Source organism: Tamandua tetradactyla, chromosome 13 (assembly GCF_023851605.1).
Source record: "Tamandua tetradactyla isolate mTamTet1 chromosome 13, mTamTet1.pri, whole genome shotgun sequence".
Classification (NCBI taxonomy): domain Eukaryota; kingdom Metazoa; phylum Chordata; class Mammalia; order Pilosa; family Myrmecophagidae; genus Tamandua; species Tamandua tetradactyla.
Genome location: NC_135339.1, coordinates 69,060,998 through 69,082,592, shown reverse-complemented (window position 1 = coordinate 69,082,592; position 21,595 = coordinate 69,060,998). Strand labels below are relative to the sequence as shown.

The 21,595-nt window shown below is 41.5% G+C and overlaps 1 protein-coding gene across 4 annotated transcripts in view; it reads left to right on the top strand.

Moving 5' to 3' along the window:
- The window catches only part of SORCS1 (sortilin related VPS10 domain containing receptor 1), a 536,703-nt gene that overhangs the window by 188,842 nt on the left and 326,266 nt on the right, over positions 1-21,595 (top strand). For all 4 annotated transcript variants that reach the window (XM_077125968.1, XM_077125969.1, XM_077125970.1 and 1 more), the window contains exon 2: positions 15,717-15,784. In XM_077125968.1, the coding sequence (XP_076982083.1) occupies positions 15,717-15,784 (68 nt within the window). The remainder of the gene's footprint in view (positions 1-15,716; positions 15,785-21,595) is intronic.

Genomic DNA, 21,595 nt, shown 5'->3' with positions numbered 1-21,595 from the left:
CTTGCCCTGGATACTGAAACAAGTTCAGTGTCTGGTCTACGGGGCCGATTTATCCAGGAGTAGAAGTGCCTTTAACCTGGGAAAGTTGTTCTGCAGTCCAGCTGGTCCCCTTCCAGCCTCATCTCCCTTCCCTCTCTACCCTCAGTGAGTTGTTCCACATCATTCTACTCTCCATCCAAATATCTCGTAGGTTCCATAGGCATTCCTCTGCCCCAAGGCAGATTTCTGTAATGAAAGTTCTTTTCTTGGACTGGTTCTTGACTAAACCAAGGCCTGGATTCAGTGATACCATCCTGTGATATCTTTCCAGATTTCCGTCTTCCTATTAGGCAATTGTCTGGTAACATTTTATATGCACCTCTATCATAATACCACGTTATCTACAGGTGGTTGAATTTCCCAAAGATAGTGATTGTCTCAAGGGTACAGAACTCACTTTTTTTTTAATTTCAGTGACATGCACACTACATTAGGGTCTGAGCTTGGCACATAGTAAGTGCAGTCATAAAATGAATAGTAATAGCCAGTATGAAATGATAAGTTACTCGGTGCCAAACATAATATCTGCTACCTACCTGAGCACACAGACTTCTGAATAAAGGAGGGGGCCTCATTACTGACTCTTACTGGAATGTAGCTTCTCCCAGAACCAAACAAAATGCCATCATGCAAGCACATCACCTTCATCTTTATTGTGCCTCCCTGCCAGGCACTGCCATTCAATAATTCTGCCAAGTGGTATCTTTTCCTCTTGACAGAGTACAAAACAGTGATTTATTGCTTGAATAAACACTCTGCTTTCATGGAAGTGATTTGTTTAAAACAACAGTAAAGCGCTAAATAAATTATTCATTCCATGCTAATTCTTCACTTTTATGTGTTGTAGTAAGCGTCAAAATAAGCAGCCTGTGGGGCATTTTATTTTTGCCACATTAATCTTGGACAGATTAAAAGGAGGGGAAAAAGGAGGAAGCCTAAAGAAGAGGTTCCGTGTTCAATAGAATAGATTTCTTTTTTTTCCTCCTGCCTCTAGCAGCAAGGCAGAGAGTTTTGGCAGCTGCACTTCCCCCTTCCCACAGTCACACTGTGAGTCACTGAAGCCGGCTCACTGGACCCAGTGACCACCTCACACTCCCGATCAACAATGGGAAAAGGGGAGCTCCTTTTCTCTGCAGAGCAATTCAGTTTGCAATTGCCCAATCCCTGTCACAAGGCCAGAAAGTGGGTCTTTTCCTGGGAGATTTGCATTTCTTAGGGCATGTGACAGAGTGTTGGGTTCCTAAATTTCACTGGTGTCTTGATTTAGGATGAAAGGATTACAAAGCTACACATCCATTATTTTTTGCAGACTGATTTCCCATGAGAAGATATCACTCATTTCTAGCCTTGATTATCTTTCACTGGAAGCCTCATTTCCTGTGTTTGCATTAGGAATGTTCGAGTGATTTTTAATTTATGAAGTCCTCAGTGAGCAGAGGAGCAGATGGATGGTCTTGTTGATTCTTGGGAAATCTCTCCTCTTTTCTGAACATGACCGCTCCATGTTTTATACTTGATGGTCAAGGAAGGGTGCGTGCTGTTTGGCCTGTGTAATCCACAATGATATCAGAGAGTAAACCCTCACCCGGGATGAACCCTGAGCCAAAATGCTGGAAAAACTAATGCAGCCCAAAGCTCAAGTTCCCAGCTCAAGATCTGAAGCCCAGAAGATCTAAGTTTAAATATGTACCATCTGAGCCTAAGACCCTTCACCTCTTATGTAGAAATGGCAGCATCCATCTCCCCAGGGTTGTGAATTAAATTAACTGAGATAATGTGTGGATACTTGCCTTGTAAGAGTTTGAAGACATCCCCATCTGCTTCCAGCAGGGGATTGCTCCTTTCTCTTTATTCCCATAGTACCTAGTTTCTGAAGCATTTTAGTTCAACCGTGTCAGCTCTATGAGTTACTCCCCAGGTGTAATTTACAATGAGGGTGAATATCTCTTTCCTCTTATTTGTATCCCCAACAGCACTTAGTAGAACATATGGACTGTGGCCAGTGCTTAGAAAATAGATAGATAGATAGATAGATAGATAGATAGATAGATAGATAGATAGATAGATAGATAGATAGATAGATAGAGATAGAAAGAACAAACATAGCGTCAGGTTGATTGAAAGAAAGAAGCATAATATTTGAAACGCTTTGAAGCTCTTTTCCCTCTTTCTCCAAAGAGGCCGTGTGACACGGTGGTTAAGCAGTTGAGCTCTGGGCTCAGATTATCCAGGTTCAAATTCCAGTTCTTCTACATATGTGCTGTTTATCTTGAGCAAGTCACTTAAACAATTTAATCTGTCATCTGAAAATCTACCCTCTCCCCATAGAAGTGTTTGCTTTGTATGGTAACTGAGAATACATGTAGTTCACTTATTGAAAAAGCTTAATCCAGTGACAGAAATAATAGGTACTCAATAAAGTACATTGGTTTTAATAATACAGTTAAAAAAAGGAAATGCTAATTTTATCACTTGCATTTATTAGAACAAGGAAGAGAAGGGAAGGAGATTAAATAAATTGGCTTAGACATACAAAGAATTTAAATGGGCTCTATAACCAAAACCCAGGACTCTCATCTCACCTTCTAGCTTTATGCACCTGCCTGCCTCCCAGACACACTTTATTTGGCTCTGCCCCTGTTATAAAGAGGAAGAGATTTCAAGGGTCTCTTGTATAGAGGTTTGTATAGATTTGATTTCAAACCCTGACCAAGGCTGTTTCTGTTCCATCTGAACCCTGATGTGCTTGTGCTCATCCAGGGCTGTCCATTCCTAGAGAGAAGAAACTCCCCACAGAACGGCAAGTAGGTATCTGCAGTGTCCCGGGCAACCTTCAGTATCTCAGAGATCTGTGCTTGAAAGCTGACGCTTTTGAATGAAAGGAAAGAAAAATCAATAAACCTTTGGGTTGGATCGTAGACATGTTGTACAACTACTCAGTCCTCACAAAAGAGAGATACACATCATTGAATTATCTGTGGCATTTAATCCTTTAGTCAGCCTCAACTTTCAAGAGGAGAGCTGAGGTATTTGGAGTATCATTCCTAAAACTGGAATTGATTGCATGGCTGTTCTAGTTTGCTAGCTGCCAGAATGCAGTATACCAGAAATGGAATGGCTTTGAAAAGGGAGAATTTAATGAGTTGCAAGTTTACAGTTCTAAGGCCGAGAAAATGTCCCAATTAAAACAAGTCTATAGAAATGTCCAATCAAAGGCATCCAGGGAAAAGATACCTTGGTTCAAGAAGGCCGATGAAGTTCAGGGTCTCTCTCTCAAGTGAGACGGCACATGGCAAACACAGTAAGGGCTTCTCTCTCGGCTGGAAGGGCACATGGCGAATACGGCATCATCTGCTAGCTTTCTCTCCTGGCTTCCTATTTTGTGAAGCTCCTGGGGAGGCGTTTTCCTTCTTCATCTCCAAAGGTTGCTGGCTTGTGGACTCTCTGCATCTCATGGCTCCATCATTCTGCTCTCTCTGAATCTCTCATTCTCCTCTTTTATAGGACTTCAGAAACTAATCAAGACCCACTCAAATGGGGGGAGACATGTCATCCCCTAATCCAGTTTAACAACCACTCTTGACTAAATCACATCAACCAGGGAGATGATCTCATTACAATTTCAAATATACAGTATTGAATAGGGATTATTCTACCTTTATGAAATGGGATTTATATTAAAACATGGCTTTTCTTAGGGGGCATACTTCCTTTCAAACCAGCACAATGGCAGTGCTCTTTTACTGAAATTCCTCAGGGTTTTGTGATCCCCGTCTTTCGTAGCGCTCACTGCAATAATTACTCATGTAGCTTCAGTGTGCTGTTCATGCCTGAAAAAGTCCATCACCGTTACAACCTCGGTCAGTCACACAGTCAACAAATCCTGAAGTTCCTTAGGTCAGTGGGAAAATATTATGTCTATATTCACCTGGGAGAATGAGAGTAAAGGGGCCATTAGTTTGACATTGATTTGAATGTGAGGGCAGGAGCCAGGCCAAACTTGGCCTTATAGATCATATTATGAAATTTAACTTCATTTAAAAATCAGCTAGAGAAAAAAAAATCAGTGGGAGGTGACAGAAATGGTTTAAAGAGTGGGAAAATATTATGATTGCCATTAAAAAAAAATAGTATGGTGGCAGCATTGCAGAACTTGATTTGAAGGACACAATATTGGATGCTGGCAGCATCCTCAGAGGCATTTCAGGAGTCTTAGGTGAGAGTTGATATAGCCCGTGCCAGGTTGCTGGGGTGAGGTTAGATGGAAGAGGTATGTAGGACTTAGTGATTAGTTAGCTTTGGGGGTCTATAGGGGGCTAGAACCTAGGATGGCTCATGGCTCAGGCTTGAGCAAGGAAAATACCATTTCCTAAGATTGGAAGTACTGAAGATACAACAGGTTGAGGTCTTCTGCATTAAATAATAGTATAATAGGAAAAGACCTTAGCCAGCATGAGTGTGGGTATGGTGGAATCTGAAGCGCAAAAGAGGTACATTGACCTCTGCAGTGTCACATATCCATAGCTCATAAACCGTAGTTCAGTAGTGCTGAGCTATATAGCTCCATCAGTAAGGTTTAATGAGCATCTAATGTTAATCCCACCCATAGGTGGATTTACAGTGAGGCCAGTGAAGCTTAGGATGCAGGGTCTTCATGTGAATGGACCCCTGTGAGAGGTGGTTGTTTTGGGTAGTCGGAGACAGGTGCAGTGGGAAAGGGAGGTTGCTAATGGAAGGTATTTGTATCTCTTCATCTCTGCTAAATCACCTGAAGAGATCGCAGAAGAAAAGTACATGAATGTTTAAGGCTCTAGTAATTTGTTGTGATTAAATTTCTCATTCTAATAAATATTCACTTTTAAACCTAATTTTATTCATACTTTTGTATTCTTTTTCTTAAAGAGAGTCCCCCAAATTGTATAAATTTCATCCCCACAAAAACTGAATCTGTACGTGATCTTTACCTGGTGTAGTCCTCAGTCTACCTCTTCCATCTCAGTGTTGCTCCGATTCAGTCCTTCCTTCTGTACACAGGAACTCCTGCCAATGAGATAAATGAGCATATGGCGTGTTAAGATGATTCTTTATTCTCAAAGACTCCTTATTCACGAACTGATTCTTCTAAAAATGTAACCTACACCATTTGTCAAGTGAGGTGTTTGGAAACTTTCCAGTCTGTTCAGATTTTGTTCTAAGTTTCTTTTAAAAGAAGGGCAAAGTGCTGACATTTATTATACTCACCCACCAGCCATCCAGAAGCCATTGTAAAAAAATCCGTTCTAGAATCACATGCGAGCATTTTCATTCTGTGACTAAATGACAGGGTATTTTTAAGAATCCCTTAAGCTCTGTGGAATTTTTCTCCAAGCAAATCCTATAGGAATACATTTTAGTTCGACTTTCAAGACGTTAATAAACTTTCAGTTTTAAGCCAGCATTTTTAAGCCTCAAAATGTGTCTCACCAAACTTCAGCAATTCGAAGAGACAAACAAAAGATCCCCTAATAGTGAAGTCACTTGTTATTGCTAACGTCATTTTTTTTGATTGAAGTACTTCTCTTCCTCTATGGTCCACCTTAAGACATTCCCTTAGCAAAGGAAAATATTTATTTTTGCTCGCTGGCTATTTCTGGTGTATTATGCTTATTGCTTTTTTTTAGTTGTGCTTTTTTGTTATGGTAAATGAAAAGATATTTAAAAGCTCACACGTTTCATTTTTTATTCTAGTGTTGTATTGAGGTGCATGCTCTATAACACTTGTATCACCGCAAAATGCACGTCTTTATTGTTTCCTATAGGTATCTTATGTTAACCTGGAAAAATAAAAACTTTTAGCATGAGTTGACCTCTTCAGACCTATGAATTCCAACATGATAACCAGGATGGTGAAATGGCAAGAAAAAGACTTGCTTCATTTCTTTATGTTGATGCTGAATATCAGAGCGCACATGAACGGAAGGGGTCCCTCGTCACTAACAAGCAGTTTGCAGCTCAATGGTGTGTTCACTTTTTGCGTGGGTTCTTACATAGGGAGAGTCTTCATATTTAGGTGGTGGCTATAATTCCAGCAGGCAGTGATTGGAGAGCTTGGAGATCTTTCTCAGATCATTGCATCAGGACAGTTGAAGGGGAATTTCTGTATACCTCGTACCTTCCATTCTTCTACACTTGTCAGGTTAGAGCCCTCTTCCCTCTTAATCAGGCATATGGCACATCTCTTCTCTGTTTCCTAGCTTTGTAAAGAGATGATGCAAGAAATACTTTTCTATTGTTTTACCACTTTGAATTGAGAATTTTCTGCATTGTCTGTACTTCTGCAACCATGTACCAGGTGATCGAATTTGAAAATAGGGATAAACATGAAGGAGGCTGGTTTAGCTGTAATTTCCATTCCCCTCTAAGCACTCTGGAGGGGGATGAGAGGAACATGGGTCATTACTTACTTCTTAAATGATAAACACGAGATTTGGCAGCATGTTCTACATGGTTTTCTTGAACTGTAATCCTCCAAAGAACTCATTGAGGACCCTGCCTCTGCCTGTACACATACATCCTGCCCAGCCCCAGTTACTTTCATATATTGTCATATATCCTTTGGCTTTGGTTGTTCAAGACTGTTTGGTTTTTGTTTCCCCATCCATATATAGAGAAAGCTCTTGTTTTGAATATGCATTTTCCTCATATCTTTCAAGTCCGTTTATCTTGATACACTTGGGATTGCATTGTAAAGATAGCTGGCCCTTTTTTTAGGGAAAAAAAAACATCATTTAGCATCTCTCATTTTCCTGTGGTTTAATACAGAGAATTAAAATAGAGTATCATTTTAGGACAGAGTAATTTACCTAGAGAAAGAAGAATACGAAGGGATCAAAATTAACCACTAAATTTGAAGGTATGTTTTGAGAATTTTTTTTTTATTATTCAAATTAAAAAAAAAAGGAACCATAGGATTAAAGTAGCATCAGACTGTCTGATTTGGCATTTTGAGGTTAGATTTTATAGGGAGTACATTTTTTGAATTCTTCCCTGAACTCAGGGAAGAGAAGGACAAATCAAAGGTCAAAGGTTATATTGTCAAGATTTGCATAAAGAGGTAACTTAAATCTAGTGTATATGAGAATGTTAGATTTGTTTGATAAATGTAATGACCTGTATCTAGGACTGGAGTCTAATAGTTCTAATAGTCTGTTGTAACAGGCATTTATTTGCTTGTTACTAACAGAAAGGAACTTGACTTTCAGCAGAAAGTGAGGAAAGAACGATGAATTAGTTGCCTTGGGTGAGAGCTGCTGTTTTGCTCATGTGGAAGCTGCTAGGACAACACATTGGTATGGAGGTCGTGGCTTTACGTCTTAGCTGCAAATGACCTCTGGTCTTCAAAGGCACAGATTCAGAGGGAGGACATAGATTTTATTAAAGACTCTTCCACTTCCGGCAAGGGCTCTTCATGGGCTACACGTCCCTCTGTGACTAGGGTTCAGTTCTATGCCCTTATCTCTGTCTGCATCACTGTTGGCTGTCTTGTCTTATAAATTCCCCAGGGGAGGAGCCATGGCTGTTTAACTTACTCAGATTCGGTGTCTCCCAGGGGACGTTACATAAACACTACATTAAATGATGTGTGGGCTGCTTCAGAATGTGGAAATCATTTGGATATTACAGACTTTCTAGAGGAAAAAAAGTATAAACTGCTTTCTGACTGGTGCCATGCCCCAAATTCAGCTCATTCTTTCTACTAGTTTCTCGTTTCTCCAGTTGTGTGTATATGTGCTAGATTACCTGTCTGATAATCTCGAGTGTAAATATGTGTGTGCATGCATGTGTGCAGCTCATGCACGTTCAAAATACTAACCTTTCTACTCCCTTCTGGGGCATCTTAAGCCAGTTTAGCAATTATTGATTTCTCTTCCATTTGATGGACTCATAAGGAGCCCAATTACACTTTTCCTTAAATCTTTCTCAATTGATGATACTGTAAATCACTCCGATGAAATCTGTGGATAGTTGGGTTCACATTCGTTGTCAGGAACCCCAGCTCTGGGGACCACCAAGTTCTGGAGTAAGTGAAATGGAATGATCAGCTCATAAAGATTTCACTAGGGTTCACACATTTTAAAAATGAAAAAATTTCAACCAGGGGCCAGTGCAGATGTTATAAGGCCAGTGCAGATGTTATAAGGCCAGGCTGTATCACATGGTGCAAATAGTCTGGGAGTGTGTCTGAAAGACTGCAGAGTGAGAGGAATCTCACTCTATTGTGACTAGCACCATGCCTGCTATATAGTAGGTCTGCAATAAATACTTTGAAATTCAACCAGAAGTAAAGGTCTTTCCTTGGTTCTTCCTCGCTTTCTGGTAACAATTAAACTCAAGCAGGCAACAGATCATAGAGGATTAGGACTAAGAATCTGTGTGTGGCACAGGTTGTACCTTCCCTGGTTTAAATTTTTTTTTTTTTTGTCTGCCACAGTAACTTAATATTCTTAGCTCTGTGCCTCAATTTCCTCATTGGGGGGGAAAAAGACTTAAATGAAAGCCCCTTAAAAACAGGGCGCACAGAGCAAGCATCCAATAAATGCTTGATAATAGCAGCTACTTAGATTTGCAGACTTTGACTTAATGTAACATTTACAAAGAGTTTTTACACTTGCTATTGTGGTTGCTTCCCATAATTCTGTGAGATAAAGGAGGGCAATACCATTATTTCCATTCGGTTTTCTTTTTTTTTTAAGTAAGAGGTCAATCTAGTATTTGAATTACTCTTCCAAGGTCACCAGGAAACACTGGTGACATACGCTGCACGTTGTTACCCAGCAGCCTTGCTGTCAGAGCCCACCTGTCACCGCAGAAGATGCCCAATGAAAATATCAGCTTTTCATTTCCCCAGTCTTCCTTGCAGCCGAGGTATGAGCATGTGGTTCACTCCTGGTCAGTGAGACTGTATTGCTGGGAAGGCTTTTAGGAAAGTTTCATTGCTTATTAAAGTATATGAGTGTATGTGTCTGTGCTGGACATAGTTATATCTGCATATAGTGCAAAAAAAAATATTATGGGGGAATAGCACCCCAGTGTTGACACTGTCGGAGAGGAAATACAGGTCTTGTCCGGTTCCTTCATGACCTTTCTAGGCTAAAGGAAGCCCTGGAACTGCAGAACCTGTGGACTTGCTCTTAATGAGAAAGGAGACCCTTTATTCTTTGGGTCACTTTTAGTGTTCTGTTTTCATGAAGCTAAAAGCATCACAACTGGTATGGTGTCTAATCCAGGACACAGTCTGGTCTTCCTCTGATTCTAAATCTTTGGCTCTTTGTGGCAGAGCACGCTGCCAGCCTAATATTGGGGCCTTCCCCAGTAGAGCCTCCCGTGCTCTCTCTCTCTCCCCTCTTCTGATATTGTTATGCCCCTATTCATTATCTAGGCTTTAGCTAAACCTAACTGCTTGCTGTTTTCTTAATACACTGGGAGCTTTCCCACCTCTGGCCCTCTGTTCCCATGCTCCCTTCCCTTAGCATACCCTCTCTATTGCCCCTCATTTCCATCTGAATCCCAGGCATACTAGGATTTGTCTTGAATCCCTCCTCTTATATGCACTCATTCCTGACTATAAATCCTTTCTTGCTCCCTTTTCTCTTTCTTCATACCATTTTCTTTCTCATTTTGTAACTATCTGTGCACAAATCGGCCTTTCCACCGGACTGAATTTCTAGGCCCTGCGACCGTACCCGATTCTTCTTTTGTGTCCTCACAGCACATATTTTTATTCCTGCCTCATAGCAAGGGCTTAATAAATGTTTATTGAATTAAGTGTGTAGAATTTTAGAGCTGAAAGTTCTTTTTTCTGAACAAAGCTCTCATTTTCTGGGAAATATAGAAGGTTTTTATTCTTGGTTTCATGAACCCCCTAGGATTCAGGAGATCAATGATATCATTAAAGTTATAGTCACTGTTTTATGTACACAGCTTTTATCAGATCAGATTCTTAAAGGATTCATGGTTCCCCAAAAGCATGAGAATTACTCCTGTTTAAGTTGTAAAGTTGACTAAGTTCTTACTGAGCCAGAGATACAATTTAGAATATGAAAATTTTTTCATTGTTTTCTTGGGACAATCACTTTGTGAGTTTGCTTTATTCCCCTAAAAATAGAGTGTAACGAAAACAACCAAAACCCAAACTAAATCCTGGTAATTTGAAACCCACCCCTCCCCGCCCCTTTATTTTATCCAGCTTTTCAATCTCCAGGAAAGATTGTTCCGCCTCTCTTTTCGGCCTCTTGCAATTCATGGATCCCATATTCTGTTCCATCCACACGTGGAAGAACGTTCAAGCAAATTCTGGTAAGCTGCTGCAGAAAGCAGAGTTAGCCTCTTGATCCTGGGCAGTGAGGAAACACTAGGTGGTCTGCTAGAAGCTAGAGGGTGAAGGAAGGAGATAGCCAGCTCCAGCTCCCACCCTTGCCCCCGCCCCTTCCCCAGCCAGCCAACATCTTCTTTGTAGCCAGCCATTCCAGTCCTTCTTTGACCAGGAGACCCAGGCCGGGTGAGAAGAATTTAGGACATCAGCGTCCTTGAGCGCTTTGGAGTTTGCACATGTGTTATAATTACAGCAATGCCTACCCAAGCTAGCCCCGAATCACTAGACTGCTGAGAAGAAGTCAAAGAAAATGTCTTATTTTATAGACTAGGATCCCTGCCACCAACTACATTATTTAAGATTTGAAATTCTAGACCATCAGGAATGAAGGAGACTTTAGGATTTGGTAGTCCACACTGCTTACTTCATTGTCAAGAAGCCTAAGGCTCCTTTGTTTTCCCTTGAGAACAGAGTTTGAGAGAGAGAGAGAAACAGGGAGAAACAGAGAAATCATATTTAACTGAAAAGTCCGGAGACTTGTCTCAGTTTTCTGAGATTTCCCTGAGATGAAGGTGAGACGAGGTGAAGTGCCGCGGTGGGGGGCCAAGTTTCCTGGTGGAATGTGAATTCCCCTACATTTCCATTAGTTTCCCAGAACTACCTTAAATTCATGACTTCATTGAAACGGTAAGTTTGCTAGGCAGACTCATTCTTCCAGGAAGATTCTCATTAGCCTTCTGCTCCCCACCAGATCACTACCCCTAAGCAATCGAAATAAGTAAGGGCCCACTCTGAGGGGAAATATGTGCATTCCTTCTTAGGGGGTGAGCGGATGGGGAAATACATGGATTCTCCCAGCCTGCCATCTCTCCTCTCCTGGGGGTGAACTCCTTATGAATTTCCTCTGCTGTTACTTAGGAGGTGTGGAGTAAATTTTGGTTCAATGCAATCTAGGAATTAATTAACATAGAATTGTTAAAAAGTATGCCATAAAGAAACAGATTACCAGAAAACTGTTTTAGGGGTTCCATAAGTGTTTGGTGTAGTGTTCATTTTTAAATTATATTTTTATGTTACTTAAAAAAAAAACATGCTCTCACATTCAAAGGTATTACATGACTAATAATTGGTATAATGAAGACTGCCAATGTATTACATTGTACTGCTGCTGTGTTAATTTATTTTAATGCATACCTTGAAATCAGGCTTACCCTTCCATTTTGATACAACAGTTTTGCCTGGCTTTTGCTAATTTATATTAGAACAGTCCTATTAGTCATCTACCTACTAGTGTCTCTATTTATTTGCATGAATATTTATCTTTGTTTTATTATCAAGTGCAGAAAAAGGTTTGGGCTAGAGGAGAGGTGGAGTAGATTGGCATTTATCTCCTGCAGTATCCTTTGTGAGGTTTCTCACCACTGTCAGAGGGACCAAAGTTGGTGGAATGATTCAGCAGGTGTTTTGGAAGGCTTTAGACAAAGGGGAGCTAGCTTAAAAGTGTAGGTGTCTTATTTACTAGGGTTGCCCTAATGAAGTACCCCAAACTGAGTGGCTTAAAACAAAAAAAAACCGTATTGTCTCAGTACTGGAGGCTAGATGTCTGACTGGAGATGTCAGCGGGGCCATGCTTCCTGTGAAGTTTGTAGGTACCCGCCGTGGCTTGCCAGCAATCCCAGGCGTTTTTTGGCTTTTGGCATATCTCAATCTCTACCTCTTGCCACATGGCCATCTTCCCTCTCTGTCTGTTGGTGTCCAAACTTCCTCTTTTCTAAGGAAGCCAGTCATACTGGATTAGGGTGGTCCCTAATCTTTGAGATCTTATTTAAAAATAGGACCACATTCATGAGATCTGGAATTAGGGTTCGGGCATATCATTTTTGGAGCACACAATCCCATCTATAATGCCAGGAGATGAAAATCTGTCTCACAGCTGGTAACAATGCCCTTTCTCATTCCTTTAGAGCCTGGCCCTGGTTTTGGTACCCTTCTCTCCTCTAAGAAATAGGTGATTTGAGAACAGCGATTTGGTGAATGGGCAGGGACATTCACCTAGTAAATATGGACAGTATAAAGTTTATCCCAGGAGGTTTGTAAGCAATGGATGTGGCAAGAAAGAACAAAAGAACTGGGCAGATGGCATGTGCCCGCAGCAACTAGACTGGACAGGGTGGGACTGGACACAAACCCTCTTTGGAAAATCCCAGAAATAACTGAGTGCTGAGGTCCTGGTACAATGTAGATAGAGATTGTAGAGGCATGGGCGTTTATATTATGGCTATTTAAAGATAGTATCCTAAGATTTAGAGAGAAACTAAAAAACTTTGTTTTTTTTTTTTTAGTTTTTTGTTGTGAATCAGCTTTTTTTTGTCATGAATCAGATATCTTGGTGCTATATAATGAAAGCAAGATAGAGAAATAAATAGGATGCTACATTTTGCATGTTTGTTCATCAAAACAGTTTTTTTCTCACTACTGACTTTATAATTACATGCCATAAATGTGAACTCACAGTTAAATCTGCACGTGAAATTTTTTACTGAATGACTGAAAATGCTGTTTATCTATTACTTAAGTACATACAACATTTTACTTGATAAAAATGGTCCACTGATTAAAAAAAAAAACTTGTAAAAACCATAGACAATAAATGATATGAGCAGAACAGGGAAGCAATTGCATGGCCCCCTTTTAACCATTTAACAGTTCCACCAGAGTGCTGTAGCTGGTTTTGGCTGTGGTCCCTTTAATAGGTGCCAATTTTGTTGAATAGGATTGTCAATTAACCTGAACAGAAAAACAAACAACAAACGCATAAATATAATGGGTGCATCGCTGTCCAGGAGTGGTGGTAAATAAATCACATAGAGACTAAAAGGGGAAAAAGAGATCTCAAATAATCGATTGAAATCATAACTAAAGGTTAGCAGCTTTCCCTTCTCTCTTGCTCTCATTCTGAAAACAGAAAGATTAAATAGACTGAATTCAAGCAGATATGTTTTGAAATGCCATAAAGGATGCCTCTTCTGATGCAGTATTGATAAACTGTCCGAGTGTATCCCTGGCATTTGAGTTTTATGAGCCCAGCAAGAGGAGGCAGGGAGTGGATTTTTACCTCCTTCCCTGCCTGAACTGGGAATTGCTTCAACGATTTCCATGTGCATGTGCAAGGAGCTCCACGCCTTTATGTGCTGGGTTAAAGGACTCCTTCTCTGGCACTGCTCTGAATACTCTTGTCAGATGAATGGGAGACTTGGCCTGTGACCAGCTGAACTTCATTATTTCGTTTACTGCTGTATTGTATCAGGAGAGCAACTACCTAGAAATGCTCTATGCCCACACCCCCATTTTCTTGGTAGGGGATTTATGGGGCCTGTTCGGCAAAGTCATACTCAGGTGGAGCAGCAACATCATTCTGTGTCTTCAAACAAACAGCCACCCGCTGTTGCTGATCAGCATCCCTGGGATGGCGGTGATTGAAATTTAGCACTTAGAGCTACTTAATTGGCACACGAATCTGTTAAGCATATGCCCCCACCACAGGCATGCCATCTGATGTGCCCATCGGGTGCCCAGCGCTTCACACATGCTCACAGTTTGCTACAGAAGCAGATTTTGAACCCATCCTAACTTTAAGGAAGCCTGGGCTGTGATTTAAAGAAGGTAGCCTTAGATTAGAGGCCAGGACCTCAGGGATGTCTCTGTGTCTTTAAGGTACCTTATTTCTTCCTTTCCTTGATCTTGGAGCAAATGTAAGGTCAGAGAGTTCCAGTTCGCTTGAGGTGAAGGAAGTGTTAGGAAATGGCTCGTTGATGCTTGTGCCTTCTGTAAATCAAGCCTTGTGCTAGCAGAGTGGAACTTTGAAGAATGCAGCATTCCTTGGCAGCTCGCTGCCCCCAGTCCAAGGTGAGAATGTTCTGTGTTCACTGTAGCTAGAACTGATCCTTTGGCCTTCAAAGAAAAGTCCAGGAAATTGATAAACATTTTTTTTCTGCTGAGCTGGAAACAGCAAGACTGAACCAGATGTTCTAGATAATGAATATCAGGAGGAAAACACCAACCTCCACAAAAGTCAGAGCAGACCCGCTAGCTTCTTTCCTGATTTAAGAAGAGCGAGTGAGTGGTGGGAACATTGATTGAGAGGAACAGTGTCTATTCAGTCTTCCCAAATATCCTGGGCTCACGATCTTAAGGGACCAGGCGGACACTGATTTTCACTGCAGGCACCAAGAGGAGCAGCCTTCCCAGTGCTGCCCTGCTGGACATGGGTGGCAGTGGCACTGAGAAGTGGGGGATGAGCTATCAGGGATACACTTCTTTGGTGAGCGCATTCTGTTATGACTGGACCACAGTCTTCCAGAATCCCTGCCTCCTCTTCATTTCTTTGTATTTTCTGGCATCAGGCAAAATTTTAGGTTTATAATTAAATGCCTAATAAATATGTGTTGAATGGTACAAGAATGAACTAAATAGTTTGTGGTTCTCACTCCGAGAGGTTAAAAATAGAGACCAGTTAAAATCAGGAAGATTTGCTGTGAAAACTAATGAAGCTTAAGTATCAGGGCCATTCATTTGCATAATTCTAGTCCTGATTTTTTTTATTCCTAATTATTATTGTGTTTCTTATGAAGATCGCCCTCCCCCGATCCTGTAAGCTTTAGGATCCCATAAAACCTAGACTTGCTCTTGTTAAAATATTGTTCCTTAGCCTTCTGTGGCTTCTATCCAGGGACCTTCCTAAAAATTGGAAGATCAGAGCAATTGATCAAGCAAATCCAGGAGGAGAAAGGGAAGGTACCAACATTTAAGAACTCCTTGCTAATTGATAGGTCCTTTGCGTTTTTTACTTAATTTAACTCCTCTCAGGAGCCTTTTCAGGAAGATCCCATCATCATTCCCTTTAATAGATGTGAGCTCTGAAGTTCAGAGAAGTTAAGTAACCTGCCCAGTGTGGTCCAGCTAGTAAGTGCGAGACTGGGACCTGCATCGGTGTCTGCAAACCACCTGCTCAGTGGCCATCTTGTGAGGTACAGAGCGCTAGCCTTCCCTGAAAGTGTTAAACCCGCCAAGGTTAGAAATGCTAGCTGGTGGACTCTTGCCTCTTGCTGGAGAGGGAGAGATGGAGAGGGGGAGAAAGGGTCTAAGTGATTCCGTGGAAAGTACTGGCAAACCCTTCTTCTGCTACAGCAAATGCTGTAACAATTCATTCAATTATGTTAAGCACCCATTAAAGGAGTCTTAAGCCCTCCCTTGGGCCATTTCCATTCTAAGAGATAAGAGCTTGTAATTGTTTGAGACTAATCCTGCTTTCTTCTTTTGCCTTCAGGTGATTCTCATTCTGACAAAGCTCTATGACTATAACCTGGGCAGCATCACTGAGAGCTCGCTTTGGAGGTACGTACATAAATTGAACTATTACGTACTGAGTTGTTTGAACAGGTTGTTCACTATTGCGCTTCCCCACCCCCCTTTTACTGGTGGGGAGGTATCACAGTTATATATTTGCTGTTTCCATTACTGAGGGGTTGTGGTTTATCTCCAGGTGGGACGCATTTTGCCTTTTATACTCATTCCAATCTTGCTCTAAACTGTTGATTAAGTTGTGTGTCTGCAGTTGGTTCCCACAGCTCCCCAATGATGTGTGTGATTATTAGAGCAAAAAGGAGAGCGTGGAGCTTTCTGTGCAACTGGGATTAGCACAACCCCTGGGTCTGCGGAACCCACGCAAGCCACCAGGTGACATCCATTCACCTTCCTTGGCCCCACATCTCCTAGCAATATGCAGGTGTGCGCACACACTCATATGTATGCCTTTATCTCTGGGTTTTACACTCTATTGTCTCGCACATATAGAGTGTTCGAGCAACATTTTTTTCCAAATGAATAATTATAACTCCTTTCGGAACAGAGTAGCATACTGAAAACAGGGGCAAAACTTGCCAGTAGGCTGCACAAGAGCCTGAAACCAGGAGGAGAAAGTCCTCAGAAATCCAAGCAGCTCTTCTCCTCTCCTCTTTTCTCAGGGACCATACATTCTAGTGCTTCTGTTCACTTCATTAAGGAAAAAAAAAGGTTTTATGTATCACTCTGCTGGTTGGCCCGTCTCTGCCAGCCTGGGTCATGTGTCCACACTGCACCCAATCACAGAAGCCGGGGTGAGCACTGCCTCTGATTGGGTCCTCCCAGGTCAGGCTGGGAGAGGGTGGAGACAACCCCAGGGAGACAATGAGGTCCCTGATCTGGCCTGGTATCTAGTCCAGGGTCTGTTCTGATTGGTCACTGCCCTTGTTATAAGGATGATGAAATGTGTTGACCCTCACTTGTGATCAGCATCCCTGCAATACACAAGCACCTGGCCTGATGGGGAGAGAGCGGCTCCGTCCCGATAACTGGAACGGGTCTCAGAGCACACAAAAGCCAATTGGCAGCCACCATGTAAAATCAGCGGCGCTTGTCGTCACCTGGCAGGTCACATGACCGAGAGAGAGTGACTGTCACCTCTCTGTCGCAAGGCTGTTGTCTAGGAAGAAAGACTCCATTAGTCCATTTGTGTTTCACGGGTCTACCCCCAGTTCAGTCTACAGTACTGGGGCTGGATGGGGAGACTTGGTGGCAGGGCCTGTCCCTATTAGAGCACAGTTGTCATGGATCAGGAGGCTCGTGGGTTGGCTGGACACAACAAAAGAAACTCCCACACTTCAAAAGCGGATTGGCCATTACATTTCTTTTTAGCCAAATGCTTGTTTTCCATTAAGCATGACATTATGTACATGAAGCCCTGAAAAAATTGTTGTGTTTTAGGAAACCCCTGATCTTTTATTTGTTGTCAGGCATTTAGACTGTTCAATTCCTCTCCCATCCAGGAAGCCAGCTGGTTATACACCATTTCTGTCCCAAGAAATTATTAGGCTGAATTAAAGTATAGGGATTTGTGTAGCAGCCACAGAACAGTGCAGTTTTCAGTGCATTAAAGGCCTGGTACCTCCTGTATTCTTTAAATGTGCTCACCTGTCATAAGAATTTCTGTGACTCAGTAAGTTTATGCATCCTTGGTCCAGTTCTCTAATGTATGCATCTATATGAGAGTAGAAAGAAAAATAAAACCCTTTATTTTTCATGTGTTGCATACTCCATTTAAAGAGTGGTCTGTGTATTAGGAGATTAAAAGGCATGGAGCCCACTCAGTGGGACAGAGGCGTCCAGCAGCCATTGCTCTCGACCTGACCTGTGAGGTGGGCATGCGGGAGGGTTGGGAGGAGCAGGTTTCCTGGACTGATGAACCTCACATTCAACCCACCTCTTTCTCACTTGTTGTTACCAGTGCCCCAGCCTGGGGAAGATTGTTCTTTTCCACTCTTGGAGTGGGGTGGGGAGGTAGTTAATGAATTAAAAATAATACCACATTCCATTAGTATCAAACTTTCCTTCTGAGGATGGAAAATACTCCAGAAGCTGAAGCTTGGGAAGGTGTGGCCAGAATGACCTGCTGACTTAGCAACTTAGGTCCAATTTCACTGGAGTATGTGTGTATCTATATGCATATATGTGTGTGTGTGTATATATATATATACACACACACACACACACACACACACATATACATGCACACAAATTTATTATACCAATATGTATAAGTAGATGCATGTGTGTGTGTGTATATGTATACACATATGCACATGAATATACCAATATATTTATATGTTATACACTCACAGTTGTCATTTGCCATTTGTCATGTTATAAATGGCAAATAACTGCAGATATGCTGTAATATTAGAAATGGATTGTTTTAATACTCTTAATAGGAAGAGCACACCTTAGTAAAAACAACATTTTAAAAAGCAAAGAGAGATGGAGAAGGATACATATTTTACATATCCCAGGTGCTTTAGTAGGGCTCACATTTTTGAGTGGCTCTGCTTGTCCTTAGACAGAGCTTAGGGGACCTTATGGGGTGGGGAGGGCGTGGTACAGAGTAGGAGCAGGGCAGGCCTGAATGAGTTGATGCTGGGAATCAGGAAGCAAGTCCTCACCATTCCGAGTCATCTGGTTCAGTCCTACCTGGGGGAGATTAAAACTGCCAGGACTGGACTCATATTCCCCTGTCCCAGTTATTCAGAATATTAGCCTACATGACAGACTATGATCCTGTGAGCCCAGGCCACCCATAAAACTGAGCATAGGGCATTACAGAGATGTGCTCAGTAAATATCTGTTTTTGAACAGACCAGTGAATTCTACAATTTTATCTCCACTGCATGGTCATCCACACGCAGTTTTCTTTCTCATTCTTCATTTAACAAAGATGGATTAATTTACTTCTTTGTGCTCTGGATTGTGTTGGTCTGGGAAGGGGAAGCTGGGTGGGTGCACAGATCAGTACCACATATTATCCATCCTCCAGATGTTCATTGACTAGAGGGAGATAAAAATCTGTGGGCAGGTAAGATGAGCAAGCAAAGGTATTTGCATGTAGCCAGTCTTATATAATTGCCCTGAATGCAATAGGTGAGCAGCCTCCCTGAACTGCCAGGTCCCACGAAGATAAATCTAATGTAAATAGACAAACTGCTATACAACCATCAGTGTTGTAATAAAGATATGAGAAGAGTGGTGGTCTTTTACTTTTCTCCGGTGTGTATTTTCTCACCTCAACTAGACTTTAAGTCCTTAAGTCCACCACCTTAGTGGCTTGATGATAATGGTGTTGATGCTGCTGATAATGATAATAATGAGAGCAATAAATACATGTAACTTTTATTGACTACTCATTGTGTGTCAGGCACAAGGCTGAGTATTAAATGTGCATTACTGCATCTTATTAGTTTATATTTATGGTGTGCCCAAGGTCGCACAACTAAGAAGTAGCAGCCTATGGACTTAAAGATGTGTTTGTTAAGAAATGAATTCCATTTGTTGACTTTACTGTTGATATTGCAGAGCCCATTTGGCTTTCTTTTGGATCTTTCTGTACCCAAGCAAACAAATACTTATTATCACAAATGAATAGGATTTTCAGACTGCTGTGGCATTCAAGACAGCAGTGGCCCTACTCCAGAAAACCGCTGGCCACCAGGATTCCTTTGCATTTTCCAATTGTGTCCTTATTCTTTACAACTTTGACCAGCAGAATAGTCAAAAGGGGTCAGTGGCAACAACTCTAACCCTGAGCCATTAGAGTGGGAGGGAGGCCAAGAGGCAGTTGAACTTGTCACAATGTCCCAGGGCTTTAAACCTTGCTGGATCAACAAGCCCTGGAGGCAGAGCAAGATGCTGCTGAACCAAATTAATGAGCTTTAGCTCCCAATTGGTCTTGTAATTGATTACACCGTAATCCTGGAGCAAGTTGTTGATTTTGTTTTGTGTTATGTTGTTCACTGCAGGAGTCAAACTGAGAGGAAAGGGAGATGAGCTGACACAAAACAATTAATTGCAACTCAGAATCTTCTCCACCTTAGAGTGGATTCAGCTTTGAGATTAGGTGGAGTGCAGTAGTTTTAACATACTGACGCAAGATAAGTTTAAAGATTGAGTAAATAAAATGTCAAAATCTGGATACAGTATCTCTGAGAAGAAATATATTCACCTTTTTTTCTCATGTACCAGGGTAATCAGAGCTCCGCTCTGAGAGATTTAGCTGGTGAGAAAGCCCTAGGCAAAATATGAAAGAATTGAAAGTATACTCTCTTAAAGGGACACACAACCTGCTTTGCTTCTGAGTCTTAGAAATTGACTCATGGCTGACTTCTTAAATCCATTATCCCATTTTCAGACCCACATGAAAGACACAAGCAAGCCTTTGACCGTATCTCCAAAAGAATGTATTGTTCAAACAGCAAAACCTGCTGTCTTGGGAGAAAGAAGTATATAGCTAAACTTGAGAGACTGGGTTAGGTTTTTTATTTGATTCTGCGCTGGGGGCCAGCCCTGTTTCTAGTTCTCCCAGGAACCACTTTGTTTCTTCCTGGGTGTTACAATAGTGGTTATCGGAAGAATTTCTCAGTAGGGCCCTTTATGAGGGAATGGCCACAGAGGAGGGGTGTTGAGGGTTGGGGGCGCTGGGGTTTGGCTGAAGTCTTTGTTCCCAGGAGAGGGCCTGGGGTTCTGGCTCACAGAAGACAGTCAGCCCCATGGATGAGTCCCATTAGATGAAAGTCTCGTCTCCCTTCCCAGTCTACATCCAGGTGCTTGGGTCAAAATGCTAGTCCCTCCTCCATCGGATGATTTGCTCCAAAACCCAGCTTTTAGGTCAACTCCAAAAACAAAATTATTGAGCAGGATAACACATCCTAAAAAAATGAAAAAGAGTAAAGCTAGAAAGTGTTGTTTTTCCTTGCATGAAGATTTCTATGTTAAGCAAATCCCCTGATGTTACTCACACAGACCTAGAAATGTTCAGCGCTTTCCCAGTCACCTAGAGGCAAAAGGCCAGCTCCCCAGCAGGACCTGGAGGTGCTTTGTATTCTAGCCCTAGCCTTCCTATTTAGGTCTTTATAACTCCATTCCTATTCTTCTTTTTGGAGCTGTTTGTGGTCCCTGAACTTATAAAATATGTTATTAAATTTTACTGTTCTATTTTTAAAAATCACAAAAATAATATGTGAACATTATACTGAGTCAAACAATTCAGAGATGAATAAAGAAAATGTCAGTAGTTTATTTCCCTTCCTGTACAGATCCAAGTTTCTTGAGGTCTGTGATGCTAAGAATTGCGATGATTCCACTTATGTCTTTATAATCCAACTCAAAAATGCCTGTGGAGCTATACATATGTCATAACTACTTGTTTAAGAGAAAAGGCGTATAAAATTCAGAGATTTTAACAACCTTTTTTATTTGACTTAATAATTAGTCATGGGAGTGTATTGAGGGGAATACATTAAAAGAATGGGTCAGATTTATAGGCATCACATATTCTGGATGCTGTGTACTGTATTAAACAACTGCATGCTTAACTAAAACTCATGTAGTGGCCGGAGGTGTTCTTATAGCTTCTTATCCTCATAAGAATCCTATAAAGTAGGCAGTGCTAGTATACCCCAGTTTACAGATGAAACAGCTAGACTTAGAAAAATTAAGTAATTTGCCCAATGGTTACTAGTCACTGAATGGCACAGCTGGCTCTTGAGTCTGTCCTCCTAACACCTGTGCTATATACTACCTCTCCCTTACTTTTCTGATGGATCTTTAGTTAAATTTCACTAT